The 13377-nt window shown below is 36.4% G+C and overlaps 3 protein-coding genes across 3 annotated transcripts; 1 reads left to right on the top strand and 2 right to left on the bottom strand.

Annotated features, from left to right (window-relative positions):
* Positions 1–353: 353 nt before the first annotated feature.
* med19a (mediator complex subunit 19a) lies at positions 354–6498 on the bottom strand. The gene is made up of 6 exons (XM_008420315.3): positions 6139–6498; positions 5596–5718; positions 3303–3436; positions 3123–3219; positions 2940–3034; positions 354–735 (listed from the first exon to the last, which is right to left on the bottom strand). The coding sequence occupies exons 1-6, from the start codon at positions 6356–6358 to the stop codon at positions 670–672; spliced, it is 735 nt and encodes a 244-aa protein (XP_008418537.2). The 5' UTR covers positions 6359–6498; the 3' UTR covers positions 354–669.
* A 105-nt stretch (positions 6499–6603) lies between these two features.
* On the bottom strand, positions 6604–10047 carry pmf1 (polyamine modulated factor 1). The gene is made up of 5 exons (XM_008420311.3): positions 9732–10047; positions 9059–9164; positions 8588–8688; positions 7130–7325; positions 6604–6765 (listed from the first exon to the last, which is right to left on the bottom strand). The coding sequence occupies exons 1-5, from the start codon at positions 9932–9934 to the stop codon at positions 6700–6702; spliced, it is 672 nt and encodes a 223-aa protein (XP_008418533.2). The 5' UTR covers positions 9935–10047; the 3' UTR covers positions 6604–6699.
* On the top strand, positions 10038–13366 carry tmx2a (thioredoxin-related transmembrane protein 2a). The gene is made up of 8 exons (XM_008420312.3): positions 10038–10314; positions 10442–10502; positions 10780–10893; positions 11581–11657; positions 11935–12041; positions 12425–12490; positions 12581–12710; positions 12829–13366. The coding sequence occupies exons 1-8, from the start codon at positions 10126–10128 to the stop codon at positions 12985–12987; spliced, it is 903 nt and encodes a 300-aa protein (XP_008418534.1). The 5' UTR covers positions 10038–10125; the 3' UTR covers positions 12988–13366.
* Positions 13367–13377: the final 11 nt, after the last annotated feature.

Below are 13377 nucleotides of genomic sequence, written 5' to 3'. Positions count from 1 at the left end.
TCAGTAGAAGAAGTATTTCTAAGAACATTTCTGCCAAACAGCTTTCTCTGTAAACCAAAGCCATTTTCCATAAATTTACAGTTTGACCTCATAAAAACAGACTGAATTACTTTCATTATTCCAGCAGTAAGTATAAGTTACATGTGGTCTTTTCGGCTGTGAGCTACGAGCAAAAACATTTGCTTACACCATATTTAAAGACTTCACAGCGGTCCCTCTGTACCGTTAAAAGAGTTTTGTTTTACAGAATTCATTTAGGTTATCCAACATTATTTGGTAAATAAATGTACAAATAAAACATGTTGTAAATGTGTTATTTTCTGGTAAGGTGAATCAGATTAAGGAAAGACCCATAAAATTTATAATCAAAGTTTATTTGATTTTGGCGTTATGGTCAAAAGAAGAACAAAAAAATTAAAGAAATACACAGCGGCTGTTTAGTCCATCCACACAGTTTTCTTCTTTTTTTTTTTAGCTTAATCTGTAACATCTCTTCTCATTTTTATCCAGCATCTCTGCTTACTCAACACACACACACACATGCACACATTATTCAGCCATCTGTTTATCTCATTAAGCATACTTTTAATAATACAATAACCTGTAAAACACACACTCTTACAAAACGGCACACATTCGAACAGGCAGACACACACAGTGGGCTTCTGTCTATCTGAGGCTGTTGCTGCTGGGCTGCGATCCAGCGAGGCCGGGGTGGTCTGGGCTGTGGCGGTTCTGGATCAGGGCAGAGACAAACACCGGTTTCATTTATACAGTTCCGACATTGTTCACACACAGATATAAGTGTCAAACTGACTTAACTATTCTAATGCAAATTAAGAAATAACCACAACATTAAAATTTCAAAAACCTTTTGGATTTGTTGTCTTAATGCACAGTTAATCTCTAAGAAAGTCCAAAAATGCCTATATTCTATAAAATAATTTATAAAATAATTTCTTATAAACAAGTCCTAATTAAAATGGCAAACGCTCAAGTGCTTTATTAAATATCTTGATTTCTTCTTTTTTTTTTTTTTACTACAAAAAAGCATGAGCAATTATTTCAGTATTTATTAGTTTCATGGTCATGGAAACAATTATCTCACTTTAAAGAAAAAACATGTTTATTATGCTAATTTTACTGTGCCAAATAACTTAGTCATAAACAAAAAATAATTATTTGTTACATTAAATAAATAATGTACATTTTGCTCTCCATACATCTTATATGCACATGGCTTCAATATCAAAAAATGAACAACTAAAGAAAATTGTAGTAATCAGAAGACATTAAATGCCAAGCCAGCGTTGCACAGCAACAGACAGGATGTTGACCAAATATGGTGATATAATTGTACTTTGTCACACTAACAAAAAAGGAGCTAGAAGCAAATCAAGAGCTGGAAAATTGACAGCAACCTTTAAAGTTACCAATGATAAAAAGTAACACCTGATGCCCACAATGTAGTTATAAATCCATTTTCTTCTCCAATTTGATTATTTTTTAATAACTTAACAGCTTACATGAGCCTACACTAAAATCTATTTTAAAACTTACTTAAATAATGTATTTATTAGAGGTGTGCCGATCGATCGGCCACCGATCATAATCGGCCGATTTCCGTGAAAAAGTGTATGATCGGTGATTGCCGATCACGGTCTCTTGTTGCTGATCACACAAACCGATCACCTGCATCTCATTTCGCAGCCTGCATGTGCAGCTGGTCACCTCTTTCCTTCACACTGCGCAAACGCGCAGCAACAAATCCTAAGCGATGTGGAACTATAACGCACTGAGTGAATGGGGAAGTTTGATTGTTGCGGCGGAAAATTGAAGCACGCCAAAATACATCAACATGACGAATCTAATAAGACATAAAAACAATGCCATACTTGACGGAGTTTGGCTACATCGAGGCTCACTGCAGTAAAAATGACATATGGAGGATCAGATAGCAGGTAAAGCAGCGCACAGCTACAAACACTCACCCGGATTAGCATGACGGTCAGAAAGCTAAACAAATAACCCGCAAAATTATTTAAGTCTTCGAGCTGCGATGTAAGACGCTGGTTCTGCTCTCGCTGTTGAACCACTGCTACGCGCTACAGGTAGTAATATTTCACAGACGGAGCGCCGCTTCTGCTCCACCTGGTAGTGACTCTCACACCGAACCTCTGCTTAAAACTGCAGCGTATAACTTAAAAAAATACATTTTACACACGTATTAAAACTTTCGCTGTCCTAACATGAGACAGATAATCTTTAAAAAAAAAAAAATCGATCTCCTCCCTGCTCTGCATAATTACTCCGCTCAGTCAAAAACAGCCACTCAGAATTACCAGTAATCAGCTAGCCGCCCTGCTATCAGGAAGTTTTCATTCAGTAACTCTGGATTGTTTATTGTAATGGATCCTGTATTTGCCTTTGAATGTTAAGTTTTATACTTGAATTTTTTTGGCAATGTTGAGAGGTTTTATTTTGACTCTTTGCATTATTTAGCCTCTTCAGAGCCTTCATATGTTATCAGTCTGTTAAAGATAGTATTACCGATAGCAGTACAATTTGCACAATGCCTGTTTTGTTTAGTTTTCTTCTTGGAAAAAGTTATTAAAAACAAGTTTTTGTCTAAATTAAGGTGAATTCATGGTTCCTTTTTGCACATAATGTAACCGGTAGTGTTTATGATAAAAAAATAATAATTATGTGATCGGAATCGGAAGGAAAAAACCTGATTGGCACATCTCTAGTATTTATATTTATCAGATTCATTACAGAGATGTTTGATTTCTTTCTGTGGATAGTGTCTGGAAAAAACATTGTCCTCTTGTCTTACAACATTAGACAAGACAATCACATCCAACTCAAAATGTAATCATTTTTGATCCGAGTTATACAGAAAATAAATGATTACTTTGGCGTTAAACAATTATTCTCACCTTCTTCTTTTTCTTGTCTTTCTTCTTTTTCTTTCGATCTGGGTCATCGTCCCTCTTCTTCTTCTTTTTCTTAGGATCAGAGTCTGAGGGAGTTTCTGAAACATTAAAGAAGGGGGTAAGTAAGTGGCTTGCAGACATGCTGGACTCATTTCATTTGCATTTAGAGGTAATAATTTGTCTTACCTTGTGGTAATGGGTCCTGTGGTCGATGGTGCTTGTGTTTATGCTTGCTCTTCTTCTTTGGAGGCTGTATGTGCATCAATCTGTACTGTTCTGGGAGCTGGAAATATGTGCATGCATTAGAATTTAAATCCTAATCATGATGTGCTTAAGGCGTTAGCAGCAGACCAGAAAATAAAGTACCGGTCCTGTGTGTAGTCTGAATCCTGTCAGCGAAGCACCAGTCAGCGGGCTGAAGGAGTTCCCACACACTGGAGGCTTATCGATCAGAGAGCGTAACGAGCTGCCGTCCTGAGTGCCCGGACAGTCGATCATACCTGCCACACAGGAAATGGAGAGAAAAATGAAAAGAAAGTAAACTTACAAATATGTGCAAGGGACATAAATGACATATGAGTATTTCGATAAGACCTTACAGCATCAGATTCCCACACCTGAATTAGGTAATCCTGGCTGAAATGCTAAAGATCATTGAAAGTAATGGGAACACTGGTGGCAGAATTGAAATTAAGTAGTAGGGGGAATGTGCCTTTTTTTGCGACCGTTACCCTTATTGTAATCTTAGACCTTTTGCCCGTGACGCATGACGCAGTTGCCTCTCGCGCAGTGAGATGAGGCGGTTAACTGCAGAGCTCAACGTTGCGAACGTTCCAGATTACAGAACAGTGTTTGGTGAATAAAGTGGAGTAGACTTGATACTTGTCAGATGACGGAAAACGTTGAAGTATCGTTTCTGCTTCATCACGGAGTCGCAGGGAGGTAATGAAATACAACAGACACTGACAGGCCTCTGTGTCTGCCTTTCTCTGAAGAACTACTGAGCGGGAGGAGACAGCCAGGTGAGGAAAAACTGTTCTTATCTATCGATTCAGTATTTTTATCATACAGACATTAGGCTGTTGTTGTTGTGCTATTAGCTAGCTGCTAGCTAACGACTTTGCTAGCAAAGCAAGATAACTAAAAAGCTTCTTCCCTGTATCTTTAATGATATCAGTCATTCTTTAGTATCGCTTATGCAATAGGGGCACATCGCCCGTCCAAAACCGATCATCTCCATAATGGATATATGTCTAATTTCCTTTGCTGCATAATGTACATTTTATTTATTCTAGCGTTAGGTAAATCTATCTTGAAGGAGAATAACACTTAAATAAAAGTCCAACAAGGATATTCATTTAGAATTAAAAATATCTCACCCTGAATTACCATGATAGATATAATGAATGTAATAAAAGTGACATTAATGAAGGGGAAAAAACTCAATCCAGACTTTAAGTTTAGGGTCTGGTTCGCAGAGTATGAAGTTAAATTTGTTTCCCAATTATTCAATAAAAAAAAAAAACCTAACCTTTGTTAAGTAAAATAAAATTGTAATCAAAACCTTTGGAATTGTAATGATTCCTTTTTAAAAAACAAAACAAAAAACGTTTTGTTTAAAAATTTTTTTTAATTAAATAACTAATTTTTACCAAACATAAACATTTATTTGCACACATCAGAAATATTTTGTTGTGATTTTAGTCCCTGCCCACAACTCATGTGAGAATCACAAGCAAAACTTTGAGTCAAACAAAAACTTAGAATAGCAAGAAAAGATTTCTGACAAGCGCAAATAAGTTTGTTTTGCAAAAAAATAAATTAACTTCATGAGTCAAAAATGGGTGATTTAAATTTTTTTAAAGTTTTTTTTTAAGCAAAACTCAGTAGGCCTTTCTCATGGTGGCATGCATTAACAATTAAATATTTGCTTTTGTCTTTTTTCTGCAGTTCCACGTTAAAAGTTTGATGCAGCTCTGCTTTTCTGAATGGACCATCTTCATCTCCACTGCAAGTGTAGCAAACAGGCAGCTCTTTTTTAAAGATTACAGTACACTAAAAGGTTGCATTGTGCCCTTGTTTATATTTTTAATTGTGTAATTCTGTAAAGACAAAATATGTCTGATGGTATAGCTCTGATTTACATATCTTGCTATATTGCTGGTTTGAATATTGCAATACTTTACTATAACAAAGTAGACCTGCAGAAAGAAATTACTAATAAAATATATTACATATGCATAGTGTTATGCTCTATATAGAGATGTTCTTTAGCTATGATTGTATATCTTACAATTTTGTAATTTATCATTGTTTATTAAACTCTTAAAGCTGTGTGGCTTTGTTAATGTTCTGTCCTAGAATGCGGTTAGATGTGCCCTTTTTTTTTTTTTGAGCACCTGCCCCTTTAGTAGTCTCTGCTCGGCCCTGTCTGATACTGTTGCATACTTGTACTTTTTGAGGTAAAAAGATAACTATGTACATTTAAATGATCAAACAAAAGCCCAAGAGTTAAATTTAAAAGATTCCTAGCATCTATAGAAGAGACTGCAATTAAGTCTTCCTGATTTGAAAACAAGATAATTTCCCATGATAAGGACAGTACATAGGAAATGACAGACGAAAGCTTTTATTTTTCATAAATTAGCAGACTGCTTACCTGGTAACTCTGGCAGAAAGTTGCTCAGCTTCTCCTTCACCTTCTTCCCACAGAACTTGTTGTAGGCATGTTCCAGGTTGTAGTGTGTGATAAGGTTGGTGTTGCCCGTCAATTCGTTTCCAACTAAAAACACAAAATTATATTGAAAAAGTTTTGCTAACAATAGAACAAAATTTATAATAAAGTTGTAATAAACATCCAGTAACGTTTAGGTGAACGGTGACTGTTGATGCTACAACACGGATGCTCCCTCTGGTTATATAACATTTGGTTTTAAAATGAAATATAGACGAATATACGGCCTTTAAGAACAAAAGTAAACAAACGTAAGCTTATGGTATGTTTGTCGAGATGTAAGGAATACAACTATTCTGATTAAAAAAACAGAGAGGCTAATAACGACATTAGCTTTCACTTGTGCCGTTAGCAACTGTTAGCAACACTGTTTAGGAACTGCTTGTCAGTGTGTAATATGTCAAACAAAGCCGTCGAAAATACAAATATCACACATTGTATCCAGCAGGCGTAATAATGCGAACGTACCAGGAAGCTCTCGCAGTAAATAGAAAGGTTCGTTCATGGCTCCGGACTTTCGGAGGGCAGGCCCTTCATCCACGAGCTGTGGTGGCATCTGCGCCGCCAAGGAGACTTGGTTCTGCGGGATGGGTGGCGGCGGTTTCCCTGGTCCAAAACCTAAAGACGAAGACCCGGGAGGTCCCTGAGCTTCATTTTGCCCGAACAGAGTGGAAAACATTTCCGTCATATTTATCAAGATTAATACATTTAAAGTGTTTTTTGGGGGAAAAGCCGGTCTTTTCTAGCTTAAAGCTTGTCCATGTAGCGTTGGATCAACGAGTATCCATGCGAGCGTCAACTGCTTTGCTTCTCTTCTTTGTGGCTTTATTTTCACGTCCCAATTTACCGTAATACTGGAAACAAACACGCACAATACCGTAGTACCACCATTTATAAATGAATGTCAAGAACAAACAAAAAACACACAAATACTGACTTATATAATTTCATTTATTTTCAAACTGGTTGGTAGAGTAAATAACATATGTGCATTTAAATAGTTCACCATGTTAAAAAAAATAACAATAGTCATTCATCAAATACATGAGAAGGGCAAAGGGATGAAGCCAATCTTTCAAATTCACTCACTGTGGCCTGCAAATGACAAAGATAAAGAAAAAATTAACAATTATGGTTTAACTTGCAACAGAAAAGAAATAAACTAAAACTTTAATCTAAAGAAACTGTGATATACAACTTTAATGAATTCCGAAAGATAAAAAGTTATATAAAAATAAATAAATAAATAAATAAATAAATAAATAAATAAATAAATAAATAAATAAATAAATAAATAAATAAATAAATAAATAAATAAATAAATAAAAATAAATAAATAAATAAACTAAACAACTGTGGTTAGACCCTCATGGACAGAAAACTTAAAATAACAATGAACTCTAATCTCTATATCCTGTTAATATTTGAGGTCTCCTGCAGATTGCCTCTTATTTCTTACCTTCCACTCATCTACACCTGTAGAAATCCGATGCTCGGTTTGAACAATGCCTTCTCTCCCCGCCTGAACCCTCTCTGCCAGCGCAGCGTTCTCTGCTTTAATCCGTTTCAGCTCCAGCTTCATGTAGGCCTCTTGCTTCTGATAGTATGGCATCAAAAAGCTGCAGATGTCCTGCTCAGGATCTCCACTGGGCCGCCTTAGAGGAGTTGAAATAAATAGAGACCAAAAAGCTTCAACTTTATATACTAATAAATATACATGCACATTTTTTTTTTGTCTGAGTTTGTCGTATTATAACAAAGCTAACAATAACCCTGAGTTAAAACAAATAGGTTTAGGAAAAGGGACTGGGTTCTCCGGCTTTCTCCCACAGTCCAAAAACATGACTGTCAGGTTGACTGGTCTCTAAATTCTCTGTAGGTGTTTGTGCATGGTTGTTTGTTTGTCTGCCTGTCTGTCTTTGTGCTGCCCGGACTGGTGGCCTGTCCATTGTGTACTCCGCCCCTCGCCTGTTGACTCCTGGAGATGTGCTCTCCTCACGACCCCACTGGGGATAATGGATGGGTTTAAGAAATAAATTACCTGTATTTTTAAAGGGTTTTTTTGCTACTTTTTGAAGGGGTAAAATGAAAACCCAATTGTAAAATGAACAGAAAAGAACAGAAAAATCTTATAATTTAATGTTGAAGTTGGATTTAATTTAATTCTAAACATTAGCAACCTTACAAATGTGTTTTTTATTAGTGTATTTTTCTGTACTTCTACAATTTATTTGGATTGATGCACTTTTAGTCCTTCTTTTACTAGTTTATGGTATTTATTTTTTAAAGCTTTTAAAGTATTTTAGTATTTCTTTAAATGTAGTTATTTAGTCATTTTGAAGTTGGTTGTATGTATACAATATAAATAAAACAATTATTATTCATAATAATAATGTGCCCACAAAGAAAGTTCAGAAAGAAGAAATGTGTCCCGTTTGATGCGCAGTGTGTGTTCAGGAAAAAAAAATGCTCAAGGTCTTTATTTTACCTCAAAGCATTTTACTTTACTTGATATTTAAAATTAATTGAGTTTATTAACATTTTTAAATTCTCTTTCTGTGTTTTTTTTTTATTTCCTATTTGACTTCTATGCATTAATTTACTTATACACATGTATATATTCTTGTCAATGTGCACTTTTCATATACTATTCATTTGGTTTTCAGAGGAAAATAAATAGTTGTCGGATACAGGTATTAGTTTACTAAGTTGTTTGTGAAGCAAACATTCTGCAAACTCACTTTTTACTCTTTGTTTGATAAGTTATGATAACTAAGCATAACATTTCAGGTAATGAGGTTGTAGTGAGTATCTCAGCATGTTTAGATGGATACATGACTATCTCTTGTAACTTCCACACAACTGTAATAAAAATAATGTATTGGAAAGTTAATATTATTTATTAATGTGTACTCACCATGCTGGGTCTGGATTGTCCTTGGCTTTGTTTTCCAGCTTGTCCAGTTCATTAAATTTGGACTCAAACTTGCCTTCCTCCATTAGTTTCATGATGTCCTCCTTAAATTGAAGAGAGACATAACAAATACAATCAAGCAGCTAATCACATAAAAGACCTTAAATATATTTATACATTTAACTTCTTTTTCTGTAATTTTTCAGAAGCAAGTGCAGATGAAAGATAAAATATATAACACATAATAAATCCAAGAGGTACCAGTGTACTGTCAATAATGCAATATATTTCACACTGTATTCTTTCAGTCCTGAATCAAAGCCACTAAAATTCAACTTGAGAATTACTACATTATTAGTAGTTGAATAATTCTGTTTCAAATTAAAAATACTGAAACTTGAAAACTCTAAAAACGTGCAACTGAACAATGTCACATGTTGCGTGTATGAAATAATCAAAACGGTGCTTTGTCACCTGTATGGATTTCTGCAGCATTTCTGTAAAATGCTTATGAATTTCCTCCATCCTCTTAACGTTCTTCTTGTACAGTGGGCGAAAAGTGCTGGCAAAAACCTTAAAACTGAAAAAGAGACATGTCCGACTCTTTATGTTGTTTTGTTTACATCTGATTTGTAAATTTTTTTCAGCTGTATCTACGAGTATTATGTAAAAAGACATGCTTGAATAGATCACTTTGGACTAAAAATGACCACAACAAAATAGTATGACGGAAGAAGAAAACAGGGGATGACGAAAGGAAGGAAAGAACATAAGGAGAAAGGACACGAGACAAAGTTTTCCAAGAAGAGAAGGATGGGAAGAACAGGGCAAAGCACAGTGGAAAAAATGAATAACACATAAGGAGGACAACAGGGTAGTGAATGAGGATGTACTAATTTTTCTAACTACAATCAAAAGCTTGAAAACACTCAAGCTAAATTTTATATTCGTTTTACTCTTTTCAAGACTGCATTTATCACAATTTAGGAAACATTCAGCTTCAAGTAAAATGAAAATAAACATGTTTTTGTAACATGACAAAATGTAAACAAGTTCAGAAAACTTTCTAAAGCCTAGAGTAGTTGGGTGAAAGCACGGTCGTACAACTCGGCTGTTGTTTTCTTCGATATGTTTACCGACGTGTTACCTGGCATGCTCTATGAACTTGTTCAGGCTCTTCTGAATCACTTTATCGAACAGCTTCAGCCGGTTGTACCGAGCAGCTGTCTCCTCCGCCGCTTTACTGCCAGGCTCGTCTTCTGTGGCCGCCGCGTCAGTCTGCTTTTCGGTGGAGTCGCTTTCTTTTTGCTTTTCATCTTCATTTTGTCCAGAACCGCCCTGGTCCTCCATATTCAACCGGCTTTGTTTACGTTTTTGGAAGTACCCGCCAATTCTACGGCAAGCCGCTGTGCCCACAAAGAAAGTTCAGAAAGAAGAAATGTGTCCCGTTTGACGCGCAGGCGCAGTGTGTAGCCCAGACCGTTCAGCTGTCGTCTCATTTCACCCCTGCGGTCTGTCCTGGTGGGCTCTCTTTTGACATTATGGGGTTAATCACAGGAGTGCTTGCCTTCTTGTATCATCTACCGCAGATCTACAAATGGCTGCTGAAACCTTACTACATCGTGTCGTTCCTTTTGACCGTCGCCTTCTTGGTGGTCAGGAAGGCTCCAGGACTGTGTGAACACCTGGCGACCGACCGAGAGGACGGCAACTCCTGCGACTTCGACTGGGTGAGCATGCTGGGAGAGGGGGTTGGTGCTGCTGTTAAATATCGCGGAGATAACCTAGCAGGTATCGGACAATAGAAGAAAACAGTCAATAAGATTGTTTGTCATTGATTTTTAATCATTTTACCAGAGGGAAGTGGAGATACTCATGTTTCTGAGTGCCATTGTGATGATGAAGAATAGAAGAGCCAGTAAGTACAAATCTTTTACCCCCCCCCCCCCACCTCCTCCTAAATGTTATGTATTTATGTCATTTTAATGCTATTGTAACATAAATTGATTTATGCTGAGTGGCTCTTTGGGAATCTCTGACCCGAGACCAGACCACATACAGGAAGTAATTCCCTGAATCCTGCCTTTATTGTGTAAACATGACAGGTGCATAGTAGTCCCACCCTCATATGACCTTGCTCAGGAGTCCGAAGGCTTTTCCTGCATGCTTTAGTCAATGATTCTTCTCTTTTGCAGTAACACTGGAGCAGCACATAGGCAACTTGTTCATGTTCAGCAAAGTGGCCAATGTGATCCTCTTCTTCAGGCTGGACGTTCGGCTTGGCATTCTCTACCTCGCACTGTGTGTAGGTCAGTCACGTTTTAGACTTAAGTAATTTATCACCTTCTCTCCTAAGAGATCTGCATCATAATTAATAATAATGGAAAATGATGTTCCTTTATAGAACCTGTATTACTCATTCAGCAGATTTGTCAAAGCACGTTTCTTCTGTATCAAAATATGCAAATTCCAATGCATCATCCCCCCCAAACATGGTGAACGCATTTAAAGCAGCATACAAATATGCCACTGTGTGTGTTAAAGCGTTTCACGACCACTTCTGAGTGCAGTAGAGGATCTATGATACCATATTTCAGGACTTTTTACACGTTTAACGAGGGTGGCACTAATTGTATTAATATATTTAATTTTACCAATCTGCTTTTAAACATATATAATTTAAATATGACCAATTTCAGTCTTCTGGCATTTGTCTTCCCCAACAACCAATCCCAAAATGTCCTGTCCTTCCAGTTCTGTCACTTTAATTATTTCACCTGAGTTTTATTAAAAACATTTGATTTACTCAGACTGCCCTTTCAAACACTTCCCTTTATTTGGCAAAATAAAGCTGAAACACACACATGTAGTGTGTAACTTCCACATGTAGTGGAAGTTACATGTTAACTAAGTTACTTTACTTTTGAATTAATTATTACTTATTGAGTATAAATGTTCACATAAAAATGTTTTCATGTTTCATTCTCCGTCTCCAGCATTTGTCATGACGTGCAAGCCTCCTCTCTACATGGGCCCAGAGTACATAAAGTACTTCAGTGACAAAACCATAGATGTGAGTTTTAGCATTTTTTTAAATCTAATAAGTCTTATTTAATGTTCGCTTGCACCTTCTTGCTGTTATAATTAAAATTAAAAACTTAAACGATGAAAAATATCAAGTTCTCCAATTTCACGCCCATTTTCATGAGGCAATAAAGTAGTTATATGCAATGTAGTAAGAACACAACATTGTTAAACTATGTAGAACTCCATAATAGTAATATTTAACTACGGATAAATACTGTAGTTGCTTGGTGGTTTGTTTGTTTAACATATTTTTGTGTCGGCAGGAGGAGCTGCAGAAGGACGGTCGCGTCACCTGGATTGTTGAGTTTTACGCCAACTGGTCGTCTGACTGCCAGTCCTTCGCTCCCATCTTTGCCAACCTTTCTCTTAAGTGAGGATTTAATTTTCTCTCCCTAGGAGTTTGTAACCTGAGCTGTAACTTTACAATGGAGGCATTTTCACTCACATAAAATGCTTTATTTTATGTAAACCAAAAGACCTGGGTACTTAAAACTCTTATATTTCTACTATATTAACTGCTTTCATAGAAAATTAGCATTTTGTCCTTTAATTTTTTTTTTTGCTAACTTTTACAGCCTGTTTGTTCGCTTTCCAGATAATTGAAAATCACCTTATCTGTAAAATAACTCCTGTTTATGTAGGCATGCACAAGCATTTTTCATCCCTAGCATGTGTTGATCATTTTTTAACATATAAATGATCGAATGTCATGCTTTAGTCTCATTTTCATTCTTTTTGTTTGTTTTTGTACAGATATAACTGCGCTGGACTCAGGTTTGGAAAGGTGGACATTGGTCGCTATGGAGAGGTTTCAAAAAGGTGATCTTTAGACTTTTATCTTTTAATTGGCACCTTGATGCTACAATATTTCTTCAGATATTTGTTCCTCTTTATTCTTTTTAAAAATAGGTACAAGGTGAGCACATCTCCTCTGGCTAAGCAGCTGCCATCACTGCTGCTTTTTCAAGGAGGACGGGAAGTTATGAGACGTCCAATGGTGGACAACAAAGGGAGAGCTGTGTCTTGGACCTTTAATGAGGTTTGTCCGTTTTTTTTTTTGTGGTTTTTTTTAAAGACAGTAAATGCACACTACCTTTCCCTGACTGGCTAATAAAAAACAAAGTTAACGAGAATACCTCTTTTCTTTCTTTCACCAGGAGAATATTATTCGAGAGTTCAACCTGAATGAGCTTTTCCAAAAGTCCAAGAAGCTGAACAAGAAGCAGAACGGTTTTCGGACAGAAGATGGCAGCGAAGAGCTTCAGCAGGAAACCAGCGAAGTGGAGCAGTCAACAGAGAGCAAGAAAGACCGATGAAGAAATCCAGCATGCAACAGGATCAGTTCAGTTGTTTCTCTGGTGTTGCATTTTGGTTAAACTTTTTTTTTTTTTTAATTGAATGCGGTACTGAAAGCTGCTTCATCCATCAGACTCAAACTCCGGGGAGAATCAAAGCCCAAAAAAACTGAAACATGAACAAAGTCTTACTGCTACATGTTTGTTATACTGAACCAAAACCAAGCATTAGTTTAAGTTATTTAAGTTGACAGTTTTAGGAATTTTTTTCTTAATTTTTAAATGACTCAGTTTAACTTCACAGCTGCATGTGAATGTCTGCTGCCTGTATTTGTTAATCTGTCCGTTTACTTTCGCGTTATATTACGAAACCAAAGTAAAAACATGTTCCAAAAAACAAGACTCGTCACA

The sequence above is a fragment of the Poecilia reticulata genome, chromosome 10 (assembly GCF_904066995.2).
Source record: "Poecilia reticulata chromosome 10, P_reticulata-male-v2, whole genome shotgun sequence".
Taxonomy (NCBI): Eukaryota; Metazoa; Chordata; class Actinopteri; order Cyprinodontiformes; family Poeciliidae; genus Poecilia; species Poecilia reticulata.
Note: the sequence above shows the minus strand (reverse complement) of the source record. Positions and strands in the feature narration are given on the sequence as shown.